The sequence below is a fragment of the Lutra lutra genome, chromosome 8 (genome assembly GCF_902655055.1).
Source record: "Lutra lutra chromosome 8, mLutLut1.2, whole genome shotgun sequence".
Lineage (NCBI taxonomy): Eukaryota > Metazoa > Chordata > Mammalia > Carnivora > Mustelidae > Lutra > Lutra lutra.
In genome coordinates this window covers 139,217,956-139,235,478 of record NC_062285.1, presented here as the reverse complement: position 1 = coordinate 139,235,478, position 17,523 = coordinate 139,217,956, and the positions used below count along the sequence as shown (strand labels likewise).

General features: G+C 55.7%; 1 protein-coding gene across 3 annotated transcripts in view; it reads right to left on the bottom strand.

Annotated features, from left to right (window-relative positions):
- Positions 1-486: 486 nt before the first annotated feature.
- MPPED1 (metallophosphoesterase domain containing 1) overlaps positions 487-17,523 on the bottom strand; it is a 75,200-nt gene continuing 58,163 nt past the window's right edge. For all 3 annotated transcript variants that reach the window (XM_047743374.1, XM_047743375.1, XM_047743376.1), the window contains exons 5-7: positions 5,777-5,892; positions 3,750-3,863; positions 487-1,487 (exon numbers count right to left, since the gene is read on the bottom strand). In XM_047743374.1, coding sequence (XP_047599330.1) covers positions 1,369-1,487; positions 3,750-3,863; positions 5,777-5,892 — 349 coding nt within the window. In that variant the 3' untranslated portion in view covers positions 487-1,368. The remainder of the gene's footprint in view (positions 1,488-3,749; positions 3,864-5,776; positions 5,893-17,523) is intronic.

The window sequence follows — 17,523 nt, the reverse complement described above, 5'->3', positions numbered from 1 at the left end:
AGGATGCTATTTAACCCCATGTCTTTCAAAATCAAATTCGATTCAGAAAAATATCCATGATGAACAAAATATCAAAAATTTCAATAAAGATAGAATTGGACCCTGCACGTGGCGATCCTGCCTCTCTGGCCTCATTCCGATGAGACCCTGCTGGTTCCCTCGCCCTCACAGATTCAGCCCAGCCCCCCACCCCCCCACCCCGGTCCTAATTTAAAGGAAAAAAAGGAAAGGCGTTCTACATGAAGCTGCCAGCACCAGGGCCTGCTCTGCCACTGGGCCACCCTCCCGTTAACAGGACACACTGGCAAGGACCAGGAACCACTCAGCCCCTTCGGCTGTGGGTCCAACAGACAGAACCGAAATGGTGCACGGGAAACCGCACTGAGGAATGGAACCCCACTGGAGGATAGTAAGGGGAAACCCGGGGTCCACTTCATTAAGTTAAGAAGGACTCTGTGTTTGTGTGTGTGTGCGCGCGTGCGCGCGCGCGTGCACGCACGCCCACATGGGCACAACCACGTGGCAGGGTGGCCTCGGTCTGCGGCCCCTCCAGCCTGCCAAGTTCTGCAGAGTTGCTCAGACCCGCGAGTCCGTGACTCGGGAACCTTCCATTTGGTCCTGGGCACCCACATGGCTCGTTTTATAGAACCACTCTCCCGGGTCCAGGCTCCATGTGAGCACCCGGGGTGCTCAGGTACTGTTCAAGATGGCAAAGATGCCCACAGGAAGAAAGCGGGGTCACGAGGTGAGGCAGACGGCTTGTTGGCCTTGTTGGCCTTGTGGCCCGAATTCCTGAGACGTCCCTGATCGCTCCCTCAAGGGCCTCAGCTGTAAAGCAGGCCCATTTCCTCCCCAAGCCCGGTGGGGGGCAGGGGGGCGGGAATGGGTGCCACTTGCACCCAGGCTCCAAAACCTCCCACACACCCCCAACCCTGGGGCTTGCTGCCACACAGACCCTCGGTTAGAGGGTGATTTTGTGCGAGAACCTCCAAAGTGTGTCCAGGAGTAGCAGCTTCCCAAGCCCACGAGTGGGTCCGACTGAGAGGGATGAAGAGTCCGTCAATTCCCAAGCAGGACAGGACCGCAAGCTTGTTAGGTCCTTTGACAAGGTACACGCAGAAATGTACACGCAGAAAACAGTAATGAGCACAGAACCCCTGCCAGGGACCCACAGGGTCCTGACTCCAGGTGACGGAGGCTGAAGAGTCAGGGGAGGTTTTCTTCATTCCAAGGCCTCAACCCATCAGCTGGGCTGCTCCCTGTGGCCAGGCAGCTGGTCTGCTGGAAGGAAGGGTGGTTGGGGGTCTGTGCTCTCGGCCAGGCATGTGTAGCTGATGTGAGCAGGAAGGGCTGAGACAGCAGGGGCAGTCAGGAGTTCCGGGGTGTGGGGAGGTCAATGACTATGGGCGGATTCACAGGCTGGTAGTTCACGGTGCACACAGACGCGTTCACATAGGTGGTTGTCCCATCTGCCATGACACCGTACCCTGGAAAGTAAGCACACAGCCGTCAGGGCTGAGGGAGTAAGGCCAGGACCTAGGGTAGTGAGGTGGCCTAGGGAGCGTGGTAGTCAGAGAGCACTCCGCTGCAGCAGGCCCAACAAGCCAGGGCAAGCTACCGAAACCCTCAACTCGGCCTCTTCATCTATAGATAGAGGTGATGACAGATGCTCCTTCCCCGACTGCTACGAGGGGCAAATGAGATAATAATCCACATACAGTGTTCATTCAGCCCAGTGCCTGGAAAGCACATGGGGAGCACACAGTGAGATATCACCATTGACGACATCACCACCATCATCATCACCACTACCACCATCACCATCACCACCATCACCATCATCATCATCACCAACATTGCCATTATCGCCATCATCGCCATCACCACCATCATCACCAAGCCACCCTCATCTCCATAACCACCATTACCATCACCACCATCACCATCACCACCATCATCACCACAATCACCATCATCAGCACCATTACCACCATTATGATCACCACCATCATCATCATCACCACCACCATCATCGCCATCTTTGCTGTCACCATCACCACCATCATCACCAAGCCACCCTCATCTCCATAACCACCATTACCATCACCACCATCACCATCACCACCATCACCACCATCATTACCACAATCACCATCATCATCTGCACCATTACCACCATTACGATCACTACCATCACTATCATCACTATCATTGCCATCATCACCATCATCACTATCACCACCAACATCACCATTGCCACCTTCACCTCCTACCATTACCACCATTACCATCACCACGATCATCACCATTACCATCACCATCACCACCGTCACCATCACCATCACCACCATCACCACCACCATTACCACCATCATGATCATCACTTCACCACCATCATCACCATCACCACCATCATCACCATCATCATGTACTTTCTTCTCTCAGCCTCTGCTGTCATCATACCCTTTTCCCACCGTGTCTACTTGTTAGAATCCTCATCCTTCAGCTCAGATCACCTCCAAGCCAGAAAGGCCATTTCCCCTCCTCTTGTAGGTTACCCATTCTCTGGAAGCCCCATTTTGCCTATACAATCGTGCAGGAGTGTGGTTTGGGTCACACATCACCTGGGATCTGATGGCATGTCTAGGCTGCAAAAAATGATGGCAATATTGCTATCCCACAGCACGTGGGTTGTCCATCCCATGACCTCTCAGATTCTGCCTTTGACTGCCTATCTGTTTCCCTCTGTGATCTCCTCAGGGCCAGGGGAGGTCTGATCACTTCTGTCCTCCGACAACACCATGCAGCAGCCCTTAAGGAAAGGGCTGAGGTCTGTTTGCTTCTGAGCTAGAAAATGACCTGATGCAGACCAAGCATATGTGAGGCCCGGGGACCCTGGCCTAACACGGACAGAGGTGCAGGAGGCTGGGAGACAACTCTGGGGGAAATCACATCCGTCCCCATGGCCCATGGGAGCCCATGTGCTTTCTGGTAGGGTGGGATGAGACAGTGTGGCCTCGGGCAGGTGGGATGAAGGCCTGAAAGGAGTAAAAGGAGGGGTCTGCCAAGCTGAGGAATCAGGCTCCAGGCTAATAAGGAAAGCCCTATGTGCAGGGCGTGGGCGTGTGGGCTGACCTCACCAGCACCATCACACTCGCCTTGCCCACTGCCCCCCAAGTGGAAGTGAACCCCCCCTTTCCAACTGTGTGGACACAGCAAGTGTCCCCACCCCCCACGAACTGAGCCAGAATACCAGGTCTATATGTGCATGTGGTGGGGGTGGAGGTGAGGTGCCACCAGAATGTCTCAGGCAAGCAAGGGGCCCTCCACATTTATTAAGCACCAACTGTATGCCAGGCTGTAGAGATGTAGGTAACTGCGAGTCTTAAGGAGCTCACAGTGAGCCTACCAAACCTAACACATCCTCCATGTTCCATCCAATGTCTCCTCCTCCAGGAAGCCTCCTGCTCACGTTCCAAAAGCCTCCCAGGCTGGAGGCAGCAGCCAGGTGGAGTCTCTGCACTCCCAGGGAGTGAAACTTAGCCCTGAGTCTTGCCAGACTTTGCAACTGTCTTCCCACTGTTAACCACTTCAGCGGTAGCCAACTGATGGCCAAGTGCAGACAAAGCATGTACAAGAGCGCACGTCAGGAAGGGGCTGACAGCAGGGAGGAGGTGACTGGGTGGGAGGGAGGTGAGGGGGCCCCTCCACAGGGCCCATGAGGAGCCCCTCCCCACCCCTGCGCCGACCTTCGTGGATGTGGCCAAAGACATGCAGCCGTGGCTGGACGCGCCTCTGCACCGTGTTGAGCAGCTCCACGCAGCCCACCCGCTGCATCTTCTTGGGGACCCAGTCCAGGAAGCCTGTGTGAGGAGAGGACAGCGGGGCAGTGACAGCGGCCAGACGGCTGGGCCCCCAGCCCTGCAGGCCCCACACCCCAGCTTTTGAGTCTCAGAGACACGGGGTCCAGGCCTCACAGCCCCGGGCGGACCCTGCCCCAGAGCCCCAGCAAGCTCTCCTGAGGCCGCCTGGCCCCCTGCCTTCAGGGAGGAAAGCCAAGGGCTCTGCCACACGCTGCCTAGGGCCTGGCGGCCCCGCCCTTCCTCCTCTGCAGGGCCACCCGGAGAGCCTGGCTTACCAGAGTCCAGAGTGGGCCGGGCGCTGGGGGCCAAGTGAGCCCCCCCAGACCTGTGCTTGAAGCGGCCTCCAAGGTGTCATCCCCCCCATTGCAGAGACAGGCACACTGAGGCCTGAAAGGGACAGGGGAGGCCCAAGGGCACCCTAGGGGCTGGCAGCTGAGCAGAACCAGGAGCGAGATTTCCACGTCGGAAACTTTCTAAACAGATACCCCAAAATCATGAAAATGAACTCTATTCGCTGCAGTCTGGCTCACGGCTGGGTCGGGGTCTGCTCGCACCGCCAGCCTCCCGGAGCCGCCCCAGATGGCAGCGGCCCATTATTCGCACACAGCCGCGCAAACGAGAGTAATCGAGGACTCCAAGCGAGCCGCCAGGGTTCGTCTCGGCCCCCCTTGGTTTGGGTCGGGGAGACAGGTTCCTGCACGCTAAGAAGGGGAAGGGGGAGCCTCTGAGTCCCCGAACTAGGCAGGCTGCCCCTGCCACTGCCTTAGTGATGAGAGAGGGAGGGAGACAGGGAGACAGAGAGACAGAGAGAGGGAGGGAGGGAAGGAGAGAAAGGTCCCACCAGGCTTGGCCATTCCATGCCCCTCTACCCCACAGCCTATAAACCCTGGAGGCAAGTACTGCCCAGGTTTACCCCTTGTCCAGGATTTCCCACCCTGGACCCCAAATGCTGCGGGAGTGATGGCAAGTTATGTGGAGGCAGCAGGAGGAGGAGGAGGCTGGGAGGGGCGGGGCTGCTGGGAGTTTGGACAGCATTCTAAGGCCTAGGGGAGTTATGAAGTGTTGTAGAGGGACGGCACGGCATAGCTGCTAATTCAGAGAACTCCATCCCCTGATCTGAGGAGAGTGGAGTGGAAGGGGCAAGACTCCGGGACCAGGGGACCAGTGAGGAGACCATGGCAATCATCAAAGGGACAGAAGACATTGGCCGGGACCCAGGTGGGGACAGCTGCAGTGCAGAGGAGAGGAAGGAGCTGGGATCCAGTTTGGAGGTGGAATCGGAGGGATGTGCAGATGGACAGGAAGTGTGGGTGAGGAAAGGGGGAGGGGAGGCCTGAGAAAGCCCCCGATGGGACAGCCAGTGGGGCCCAGAAAGAGACCAAGTGAGCGGTGACATCAGCTTGGACCAGGGAGGGGGCAGTGGAGCCTGGGACAAGACCTATTGAGGATGGAACCCATAGGCCCTGGAGACTGTTGGAATGGGTGGGGGTGCGGTTCCCCAGGTGTCTGACAGGTGAGGGCATACAGGACGAAGCCAAGAGAGTGACCTTGAAGGTATTCGTTCCCCAGGATGCAGGTCAAGGGCCCAGCCCTGCCTCTTCACGTCCCTGAGCTCCAGTACCCACACGTGTAAACTAGGCAGCTGATGCTGACCTCCCTGGGGGGCTGCGAGGAGTCCACGAGGTAACACGCTGAACCCCCGGCACACAGTAGGGGAAATGAGGGGGCATGGGGGGAACTGTCCCCAGTGCCACAGCAAGTCAGATTCAGAACAGAGCTCGTCAAGGCTGATCTCCGTGCTCAGGTGGGGCCAGACGCTGCCTCTTAGCACCCACACCCCCGGCAGCCGCCCCCAGCGCCAGCAGGCCCGCTGGGGGCCGGGCCAGCCAAGGCGGGGGGCAGCTCACTCTTACCCAGTGGCGGTCCGTGGGTTATCAGGATGTCTACGCCTTCAGGGATGAGGTTCCATTTCTCTAGCAGTGCTTGGCCTCGTGGGAGGTTAAAGCCCCAGCCATAAAACCACGGCTGCCTATGGAAGAAGAGCGGGCAGTTCAGAGAGAGTGCGGGACTGTCACAGGGGAAGCCGCCGTGGCGCCAAATGGTCTCCAGGGCAGGCTTGATCCCTAGAAACTCAATGTAAAGGTGGGGATGACCTGGACTTAGCCAGAATCCTGACCCACTCGCAGGCTGTGGGATGTCTCTGGCCTCCTCTTCTCTTTCCCCCTTCCTTCAACACAGGTTCTGTTTTTCTAGGATGAATGAATATTACTTCTGTAAACTTTTAAAAGGAACATTTAAAAAGAATCAGCGTCAGCCAAAGACCTCTAATTCTCCGAGCTCTTCTAAGGAAATTCAGAGAACATGACCCCCGATCCCTCACCAGGAAAACACTCTCCGCCTTCCTGCCCAAGTTGGGGCAGGTGGAGACTCAGTCCAGAGAGAATGGCTTCCAAGGGGAGGATGCTGATTCCTGCTTTCCCTTGAAGCTTACAGCCGGGCTGAGTCCATCCCCAGCTCTAAGGTCAGGACCAGAGGGACCCAGACCAATTAATGGAATCTCAACTCAGACCTAGACTGAACGATGCCAATGATTCCCTTGGATTGGCTCAGTGGTGAACATGAAGCCTAGATCCTTCCCATTGGTGGGAATCCCAGATATTTCTTCTTTCAATGACAAGAGAGGATGTTTTCACTCCTGCATATCAACCAGTGAGCTTCTTGCTTTGGAAGCTGTTAGCAGCTAGTAAGCTGTCCCAAAGGGCAATGGCTGGGCCGCATGGCCCAAGGGAGCCCGCTGGATCAAAACTGTACCAGTCACCCACCATACTTCTGCACTTCTCAGTTATATGGGCAACATAAAGCCATTTGATTCGGCTTTCATTTCTTTTTTTTTTTAAGATTTTATTTATTTATTTATTTGACAGAGAAAAATCACAAGTAGGCAGAGAGGTGGGCAGAGAGAGAGAGGAGGAAGAGACTCGCTATCAAGCAGAGAGCCCGATGCGGGACTCGATCCCAGGACCCTGAGATCATGACCTGAGCCAAAGGCAGAGGCTTAACCCACTGAGCCACCCAGGCACCCTGGGCTTTCATTTCTAACAAAAACATCCCTACTATGAAGCTTTCTTGGGCCTAAGTCATTATAAGATACCACATTAACACAGCCTGTTACGATTTACAAAGTCACCATCATCACCACCACCATCACTATCACCATCATCTTCATTACCACTGTCACCACCATCACCATCACCATCATCATCACCAATATCACCACCATCATCATCACTACCACCATCACTATCATCATCACCACCATCACCATCACCATCATCACCACCCCACCATCACCACATCATGATCATCGCCATTATCACTACCATCATCATCACCACCACAATCACCATAACCCTCACCACCATCACCATCACCACCATCATCGCCAATATCACCATCACCAACATCATCATCACCAATATCACCATCATCATCATTACCACCACCACCATCATCGTTACCACCACCCTCACTATCATCATCACCACCATCTCCATCACATCATGATCATCGCCATTATCACTACCATCATCATCACCACCACAATCACCATAACCCTCACCACCATCACCATCACCACCATCACCACCCCACCATCACCATCACCACATCATGATCATCACCATTATCATTACCATCATCATCACCACCACCACAATCACTATAACCATAACCACCATCACCATCATCACCACCACCAGCACTATCACCATCACCACAACCATCACCACAATCACCATCACCAGCATCACTATCACCACTGTTGTGGGTCAAATTGTGTCCTTCAAAAATATATGTTGAAGTATGGACCCAGGTACCTATGAATGTGACCGAATTTAGAAACAGGGTCCTTGCAGATATATAATCAAGTTAAGATGAGGTGGTACCAGGTTAGGGCATGCCCCTAATCTAGTGACTGGTGTTCTTATGAGAGGTCATGTGAAAACACAGAGACACAGAGAGAAAAGGGCCATTGACAATGGAGGTAGAGATTGGAGTGATGTTGTCTATAAGCCAAGGAGTGCCAAGTGCTTGTAGCCCCAACCAGAGGCTGGGAGAGGGGCAAGAAATTCTCCCTCAGGGGCCTCAAAAAGGACAAATGGGGGTGACACCTTGATGTCAGACTTCCAGCCTCCAAACTGTGAGAGAATAAATGTCTGTTGTCTTAAGCACCCCCATCTGTGGTGATTAGTTATAGGGCCCCAGGACACTGACACAGTCATCAACACACCACCATCACCGTCATCACTCTCATCACCTCCCCCTCTGCCACCTCAGGGACTGTCACACCAGCAGCGAGGGTAGGCAGCCAGGTCTCTTTCCTTCTCTTTTACAGATGAGGAGACTGAGAACAGAAATCATTGCCTACATTTCCTGCCTACCTACTTTTCTGTCAGGTGCCCTCTAAGTACCTTACAGGGATGGTTTTCCTGTGACAAGAACTCTGGGAATTAAGGACTAAGAGTATTCACATTTTACAAATAAGAAACCAGAGGCTCAGCGAGGTGAGCTAGCCTGGGATTTGGGTGTGCTCCCGGGCTGGGCACCTCACTACCGCCTCCAGCACAAACCGTACAAGTCAGCAGTGTGGCTGGGCTTTCATCTTCAAGGTCTCTCTCACATGCCCAAAGCTGTCCCTAAAATCCCTCTCATGGCCCCTAGTCCTTCATGACGAGGCTGAGACCTCTGGCTCTTGACCCAACAGCTCTACCTATTGGCAGCCACCCAAAGCATGTCTTTGGAACCCTGGGCATCTCACGGAACACCATTTGAAAACCCTAATTCAGTACGACCATGGTACCTTCTGGATAAAAAGACTGAGTGAGGTTCAGTGAGGGGCAGTGAGGTGCCCAAGGTGGGGCAAGTCATGTTTGAACCCAGACCTGACCCTCTCTGCCCTCAGCCTTCATGCCTGCAGTGCCATCTTCTGGAACATGGGTTTATGTAGGAGGAAGATGGGGGACCACAGCGGCCGTTTGGGGGTCGAGTCCTTTGCCATTTCATATACCTGCCAAATCCCCTCCCCTGCTAGCCTTGCTCACCTGGGACTCCTGCCAGGAATGACGGTTCCCTCCTCTTCTCCTGCCCACCCCTGACCTCATGCCACGTTTATCCTTCAAAGCCCTGTCTGCCCCAGTCTTCCTCTCACCTTGCATGCCCAGACCAGCCTGGAGGCAGCGAATAAATGAATGAATGAATCCATCTGTTAACAGATGTCAAACAGGACTTCTCCCGCTGCCTGAGGATCACAGCCTAAACTCTGAAACCGAGGATGATGCCCATATCCAAAAGACAGACCCCAGCTCCCAGCTCCTGCCCAGAGAAACTTACTAAAAGTGGGCAGAGCACACCAGGCCACCACCTCCAAGGCCTAAGTTTTGGCCTTGAAGAAGAGGTCTGTGGTTCTTGCCTTGTTATTGTAGGAGGAGCCGAGAAGATTCCCTCATCCCTAGACACGAGTGGGCCCCAGGAGAACCACCTGTGAAGGGGGGCTGGTATCTGCACTCTGAGGCTCTGGGTGGAGAAACAGATGGTGAGAAGCAGTCGCAGAGGGGCTGTCTGCGTCCCTGGGTTTGGGCTGCCCAAGGGATCCCCAACTGTAGGAAGTACCTGCCAAGGGAGGAGGCCAGGTGTTCAGGGCTGGGGAATAGCATCTGGGTGGGCTGGTCTGGGGACAGTCCCCTCAGAAGACACCTCCTATCACTGATACACCCAAGAGAATAACAGAAAATAACACCCTTGAATAACAGAAAATGCACCTCACACACACGCATACACAATCTTATACCCAACTCGAAGGCAATGTTGGGGTCAGAGAGACCTAGGTGAGAATAGGTCCACCTCTTCCTACCTGTGTGACTTTTGGCAAGTGACTCAATTTCTCTATATGCCTCAATTTCCCCCTCTGTAAAATAGGGTTGTTTGGAAGGATTAAATCCATTAATCCACATAAAGTGTGTAAAACAGTACCTGATTCAGTGCATTGCAGCTGCCTTCATCATTTCCACCACCACCATCACCATCACCACCATCACCACCACCACCATTATCACCACCATCACCACCATCATCACCACCACCATCACCACCACCGTCATCACCACAATCACCAACATTATCATCACCACCATTACCATCACCATCACCACCATCACCATCATCACCACCATCACCATCACCACCATCATCACTACAATCACCAACACCATCATCACCACCATTACCATCATCACCATCACCATCATCACCACCATCACCATCACCACCACCATCATCACCACCATTACCATCACCATCACCACCACCACCACCACCATTATCACCACCATCACCACCACCATCATCACCACCACCACCGTCATCACCACAATCACCAACACCATCATCACCATTACCATCACCATCACCACCATCACCATCATCACCACCACCACCACCATTATCACCACCATCACCACCATCATCACCACCACCATCACCACCACCACCGTCATCACCACAATCACCAACACCATCATCACCATCACCATCATCACCACCATCATCATCACCACCACCATCATCACCACAATCACCAACACCATCAGCACCACCATCATCACTATCACTATCACCATCATTATTGTGGGCCCTTCCTGAAACTCACCCATGGAACCTTCATGAAAAACCTTTGACCTAGGGCAGAGCTTTTCAAATTGCATTTTGATGGGTCACAATAACATTTTTTTAATAAGAAAATAAAGCATCCAAAAAAAAAAAAAAAAAAGAGTACCTCCTAGCATGGAAAGGATACTTCAGTTAAATATATTTATATTTAAATAGACACCCATGGCTGGATATACTGAGTCACAGTGTAAAGTGTTTTTCCTGCCATGGTTCCTGGTCAGAAAGAGTCGTGCTCCAGCGGCCAGCCGGGACTGCTCCTGCCCTAACACGCTGAGCTCCCAGCTCTGCCATCTCTGAAGCCCAGACTCTGGGCGTACTCACAGCCGCTCTCTGGCTGAGCCAGGCCAGAGTCACTGCAAGGAAGGCTGCAGCAGCCTGGGAGCCACTCAGAAAGCCAAGCCTAGTGGCCCTCCCAGGAGCCCAAGCCCCATCAGCCTCCCGGGAAAGAAGCAACGTGTTTCTGGCATTGCCTTCCAAATACAGAATTCATTCTTCAATAATCTAATCAAATATTTACAAGACGGGATGAGGCCTCATCTGCATGAAGAGAAGGCGTCTGTTAGTTCCTGTGAGGCGCAGCAAGGGGTAGCTTCTTGAAAGAGGCACCTAGAAACACACCAGAGACCTCAGAGACCCCCAGGAGCAGATGGACCCACGCAAGCCTCCGCCTGCCCCAGCTTCCCCTCTCCCTTCCTCTCGGACAGGCGTTTCCCCGTAGATACACCTGCCTAGTTCTTGGAAATACACCGCCTCCGATCCTGGGAACATGGAATCCACCCTGTCCCCGGGGAGGCCCTGAGAGCTTGCTCAAGGCACCCAGGTTGGCCCTGGTTCTACCCCTGGGCCGGTGACTTCACCTCTCCCAGCAGGATCATGATGCCTGTGCCCCCAGACCCTACCCCATGAGGTGCTTCTGACCCTCTTGCTAGGTGCTATGACCCTGACCCAGAGGGGAGGGGAAAAAGGAGAGTGGGAGGAGGTTTAAGAGGTTAAATTATTCTTCCACTATGAAAACTCCTTCTAAACACCCACGAGCTCCGTCAATGGGAAAAAGGGGAGGTTCTAGCTTGTATTGAAATTTTAGGGGGACCAGGAAGAGCCAAATTATTCATGCAAACATCCAAAGGAGATATTTGCCAGGATGGCCTGTGGGTTGGGGAACACCCTCGTCAGGCCAGGGATTTCTCCAGCACAGCGAGGGACAGACTTTTCATGGTGACCTCAACTCAGAGGTCTTTAACCAGCCCACAGGACCTGGAAACCCCTCCAGCCCCTCCTGTGGATGTCCACTCAGGTTCCCGCCATGGGAAGAGGAGACAGAAGGGTGGGGCCGGGCCTTCTTCAAGGTGAAATCGGCCCCAGATGCTCCCAGCATTCTACGTCTGGTCCATCATAAGGCTCTTTGGGGCCAGAGCTGAAGTCCAAGGTTGCCCTGGTTTTAAGACAGAGGCCAGGGCAGGCAAGAGCCTGCCGTCCAAGCAGCCAGGGTCCAGCCCACCCACTAGTGGCCCACCCACCTGGGGGCAGCTGTGGTCTGAGACTGAGAATGCCCAAGACAGGATGCCCGGGGCCCTGCAGAAACCGCACCCTCATCTCCACCGCGACCCGACACTGGACCCAGCCATGCCGCACTGAGGGCCAGGAGCCGATGTCTGCGCACAGTCCAGGACCCATCACAGACCCCAAGGAGGTCGGATGAATCAGAATTCCGACTGAGCAATAGGAGGCGGCTTTATGTCCTGAATTTCTGTCTTTCTGTTCTAAAGTAACCATTGGAATAATTTTCTTACAGAATGATAGTTGCCATGACAACCAGAGCAAATTTTCCTTTTCTGAAACAGATGTCTCATTTAGCTGAAAATTAGAATGTGAACAAACCCATGGGAAAAATTAATTCAAACTTTAACAGAGCGCTGAATACAATGTAATCTCTCAGAGGTTAACCCCTTAACAGCTTTTTTGTGCGCTGATGGTAACCTTCGAATCCAGGCTAATTAAGCCCGCTTAGCCAATATAAATGACCTCCTCGTGGCCAATCATTAAACGATTTCCCCCTGAAGCGTGAATCCCAGGTCCCCCGACAGCAGACGGGAGGGGATTATGCTTGTCTACAGAGAACGCTGAAGCCCAGTGCTCTCTGCTCGGCCAGGTAAGGCACACGGCCCCTGGGCAGGGGGGCACCCAGGGGTCACCCAGTTAGCCTGGGCTATGGGCACCCCATTTCCGGGGGATGCTGGGGTGTGCAGGAGGAGGAGGCCTGGGGTGCCCTGGGGTGGGGCTGGGCCTGGTGGTGCACCCAGGCCAGGGCATGATGCCCGAGGGCGAGCATCCGGAATTCCCTTGCCCGGAGGCCAAGGTGGGGGGCACCCACAAAGGCACAAATCCAGAGCCTCTCCATGAGCCCCCAGTCCTCACAGCCACGTGGGGGGGGCAGATGCCATCACTGCTCCATTTTACAGATGCGGAGACTGAGGTGCGGGCAGGTACAGAGGTTTGCATGGGGTTACCTGCTGACCAAGTGAGACGGGGGTGGGGGGTTGGGGGGGCTCAAACCCAGAGAGCAGATGCCGGAGCCTGTGCTCTCTGCGTCTGAGCCAGATTTATGCAAATAGGAGCAGGAATCCCGCCTCCTATCTCCTCCGCAAGCCCCACTGACTTCCACACCTCCGCTCAGTTAATCAGTTAACGCTTAACAAAGCCCTGGGAGGCTCCCACTTTAAAGACAAGGAAATAATGGCACAGAGAGGCCAGGTGGTGTGCCTGAGGGCACAGAGGGGGCAAAAGGGACATGGACCAGGGTTCCTGGCTCCACCGTCCTATGCCCAAGAGGTGGCTGACCCAGAGAGGACCCTACAGGGGTGGCCAAGCCACGGGATCCCACTCTTCAATGGCAACAGCCTGCTGTCCCTCTGAGCAGCTCCTGAATGCACCCTGTCCGGTTCCAGCCCAGCTCCTGGCCCTGCTGGGCCCCCTCTGAGCTGGACAGGGAGGAAGCACCTGCGACTCTGGCTCCTGGTGCCCCAACTCTCAAGTTCCCCCAGGTGACTCCCCTACTCCAAAGCCTTCCACGGCTCCCTGTGCCTAGAAGACAAGCTCAGACCTCAGAGTGTGGCACACAGGGCCCATGGGCTCTGCCCCAGTCCCCCTCTTGGACCGTCCTGCTCAGATTTCCCCCTGAACTCACCACATGCTGGCCACAACAATCCTTTCCGTTTGCTGAACACGGCCCGCCTCTCCCCATCTCTGGGTTCTTGCTCCTGCTTTTCCAGCCATCTGAAAGCCCTTCTTAGCCTCTCCTCAGAGTCCATGACCCATTGTTTGTTAAGACTTGGCTTAAAGACCACCTCTTCCAGGAAGCTTCCCTAATCGCCTCTATGCCCCAAGCACAGGTGACCCTCCCTTCTCCGAGTCCCCTCATGGTGGCTCTCCCAGGGCAGGTTCAAACCGTCCCTAAATCCCTCTTACCCAACTGGCAGCTGAGCCAAGCGGACTCAGGGACGGCTGGTTCCCAGTGCGTGCTAATGAACGCACGCATGATGGAGTCAATGGTCAGGAGCTCTACCGGCGGGCAGGCAGGTGGAAAGGACTAAGAATTCACCCTCTCCTCTGTGCACACTCCCGACGGGAGCCCCCCCACCCCAGAGCCCCTGGAATCCTGAGGCCCTGAGACCTATAAGAAGCACAAGCGTGAGAACAAACCACCCGTGGAGCATCCCAGTCTCTCCCAGCCTCCCATGACCTTCCTGGGTGGGCTCGTGTGCCCATTTCACAGATGAGACCTCAGAGTGAAGCCAGGCTCAGTGTGCTCTCATCCTCTGCTGCATCTTGGCTCACCTCCTTCCGGGGACTTTCCCTGCCTCCCCAGGCAGCCCGCTCCCTAGGGCTGGGGGTTGAGGGCGGCAGCCCTGCCTAGTAGAAGGGGACAGCCTCTTACAGCGGACCTCATGGGCCAGGTGTTCCCACTTCCGCTCCTCATTCTATGGGCGTGAAAGCTGCGGTCTGAGCGGGGCACTGACCCTACTCCCACTGAGAAGCTCTCTCAGAGATGGCTATACTGAGAGCATCTCAGATGGGGGTACCACACATCAGTGGCCCCAAGAGCCCCCCAGAACACTCTCGGTACCCCAGGGAGGCTGTGCTCCCATTCTGCAGCTGGGGAAACTGAGTCAGTGACACACCCATGTGGCCTAAGCGAGTTGGTTCCCGGACACCTGGGGACATCCCACAGTCTGAACAGCCACCGCCATCACCTGGGCTCTGAGCCGCACTCCTGGTCTCCCGACGGGGAGGCTGAGGGGAACGCGGCCACTGGCCAGGGGCCCGAGGGGGCTGGTGAGGGGGCAGGGCCGTGCAGGCTGGAGACCGGTCCCCAAGGACTGCCAATCAAACACCTTGCCCCCCCAGCATACAGCAGTTCCGGCAAGTCAGCAGCAAGATAAGTGGAACCGAAGAATGGGGTCCTTTGTCATTCCTAATTAATTTCCCCCACCCTTCCGAAGTGCGGAACCATTCATCTTTTGTTTCACGGGGACTGTGCAGCAGGGAGAAGGCAGACAATTCGTTTCAAACATTAATCTCGTGTAGACTAGTGCGCATATGTGCAGAGGGGCCCTCTGTAAAGGAGATAACAACAAGGTGAAATGGAGGGAGATAACGACAAGGAAGGGGCAGAGGAGAGAGTTTGTGTGAGAGAGAGAGGAATGGATGGGGGTGTGTGTGTGTGTGTGTGTGTGTGTGTGTAGCATTGTGTACGTTGTGGGTGTGGGTGTGTGTAGCTGCGTGTGTGTGTGTGTGTGTGTGTGTTATGGGGAGGTGTGCATGTGTGTGTACGGTGTGTGTGCATGTGTGGGGGTGGGTGCATGCATGTATGTAGTTGTGGGGGGGGATAAGTGTGTGGTGTGTGTGTGCAGCTGCATGTGTGTGTGCACGTGTGGGCATTAGGGTGGGTGCATGTGTGTGTGTAGTTGTGTGTGTGCGGGGGTGGGCGTGTGGTGTGTGTGTGTGCGCGTTTACAGAGGCAGCACAGCGGAGGGCCAGGAACCGTGAGGAATTTCTTCCCGACACCAGAATTCGCCGGCTGTGCGTGGCGCGCGGGGCTGACAACTGTCAGAATCCAGGGAGGAAGGAGAGAGGGCGTGAGCAGCAGCGGGACCCTTGGCGGTGGCCATGCCGGGTCCCTCAGGGACGGGCTGGGCTGTGTGGGCTGGCTCCCGCCCTCCGGTCATTGTCTCGGCCCAAGCGGGCGGCTGGCTCAGGTGGGGTGTGCGGCCAGGCCCACAGGCAGGCTGGCTCCGCGGCTCCCACTGAACCCAGGCATTCCTGACCCGATCTGGGCTCCAGATGGCGGTGGGGGGGCGGGGGGCAAAATACCACCAAGGTCCCTGGTGCCCCACCACCAGCTCTGCATGCCCCCCGCCATCTCTCCCTTGCTCGGCCCTGGGAGGGGAGAATCTGAGTCTGATTTCCCAGAAGTGGGACTCAGAGCTCAGGAAGAACACGGCACTACCGGGGCCCGGGATCCAGGGAGCCCCGTCCGGGCTCTGCAGCCAACAGGGGCTACCCAAGGGATGGGGCCCAGGGCTAGCAGGAAGCAGCAGCTCCCAAGGCCACCACCAGCTGGCCCGAAGCTGACCAAGTCCGCCCACCGGGCCTGGGCCCCCGTGACGCTCTGCTGGGGCCGAGATCTCTAGCCAGTTCCTCGACCCAAGCCTCACCATCCCCGTCCACGAAATGGGATGAAAACAATCCTGTCTTGCCCCGTTGCTCGCCGGGTTAAACGGGACGATTCTGCAGCAGCGCCCGGCACACTGGCGGACCCAGGGGTCTCCGAATTGCAGCTACAGGAGGGAAAGCCTGCCCTTCCGGCCAGAACGAGCAGAGGAAGGCCATGGCCTCATGCTAAAACCACCCAGAAACGGGAGGGGAACCAAAGGTAACAGACACAGCGGGAGAGGCACGGGCCTGCAGCCTGTGACCCAGGGCAGGTGGGTCTCCGTGGTCCTGAAGTAACCAGCCGGGATCCTCAGAATGTTAAGGGGAGCAAGTGGGGCCGCGCATCCCCTCTACAAAGCTGGGCCCCCAGAGGGCGTCCCGGGACAGGGAGGGAATGGACCAGAAAAGGCTGCCCACTGACCACAGGGAGGCAGGCACCTGCCCCTGACCCCCAGCCTCCGGGTGAGCCCACAAAGCCCAAGAAATGAAAAGTAAGCCATCCGCAGTTGCGGGCACCCACAGGCCGAGACAGGCACGATCCCCGTCTGAGGGGCACCCCCAAACCGGGCTGCCCAGGACGGCCCCGGCAGAGCTACACGGAACACGCGCGTGCGGTGCAAACATCCAGCGCCCCGGACACCTTGGACAAGTGTTTGAGAGAGACTGAGAAAAGCGTGTTTTTTGAAAGAATAAAAAGCTTTTCTTAAGAGACAGAGCAAAGGATTCTGGGGAGCGGCTGGAGCTGTGCCAAGCCAGGATTCCTGGTGAGGGGTTGGCCCAGAAGCCAGGCAGCCGTAACGGGCAGGGCCGGTGTCCCTGTGGCCCCAGCAGCCTCTGACCACAGCCGGTACAGCAGGTGCTGGGCTGGCACAGGCCTCGGTTCTGGCCCAGGTCCCAGGCCCTCGGCCACATCCTACGAGAGCCTCTGAGGAGCCAAGAAAGAAGCCAGGGTTTCACTCTGTTAGCCTCTATTTGGTTTTCTCCAGAAGACCTATTGGACAAAGTTTAAAAAAGAAATCTTTTAGCATCTCTCTGTACCCAGGTCTGGGGGCCTCCGTCCCGCCACCCAGGCCCAACCCGGCTCTAAGCACTGGGGGACCCTAAGCAAGTCCCCTCAGATCTTGGATCTCGGGCTCCTCAGCTGTCCAGTGGGGACCAAGGTCTAACTACAAGTGGCAGAAGCACGGGGTCTTGGGGACAGCAGTGGGAACCGTTACTATGACAA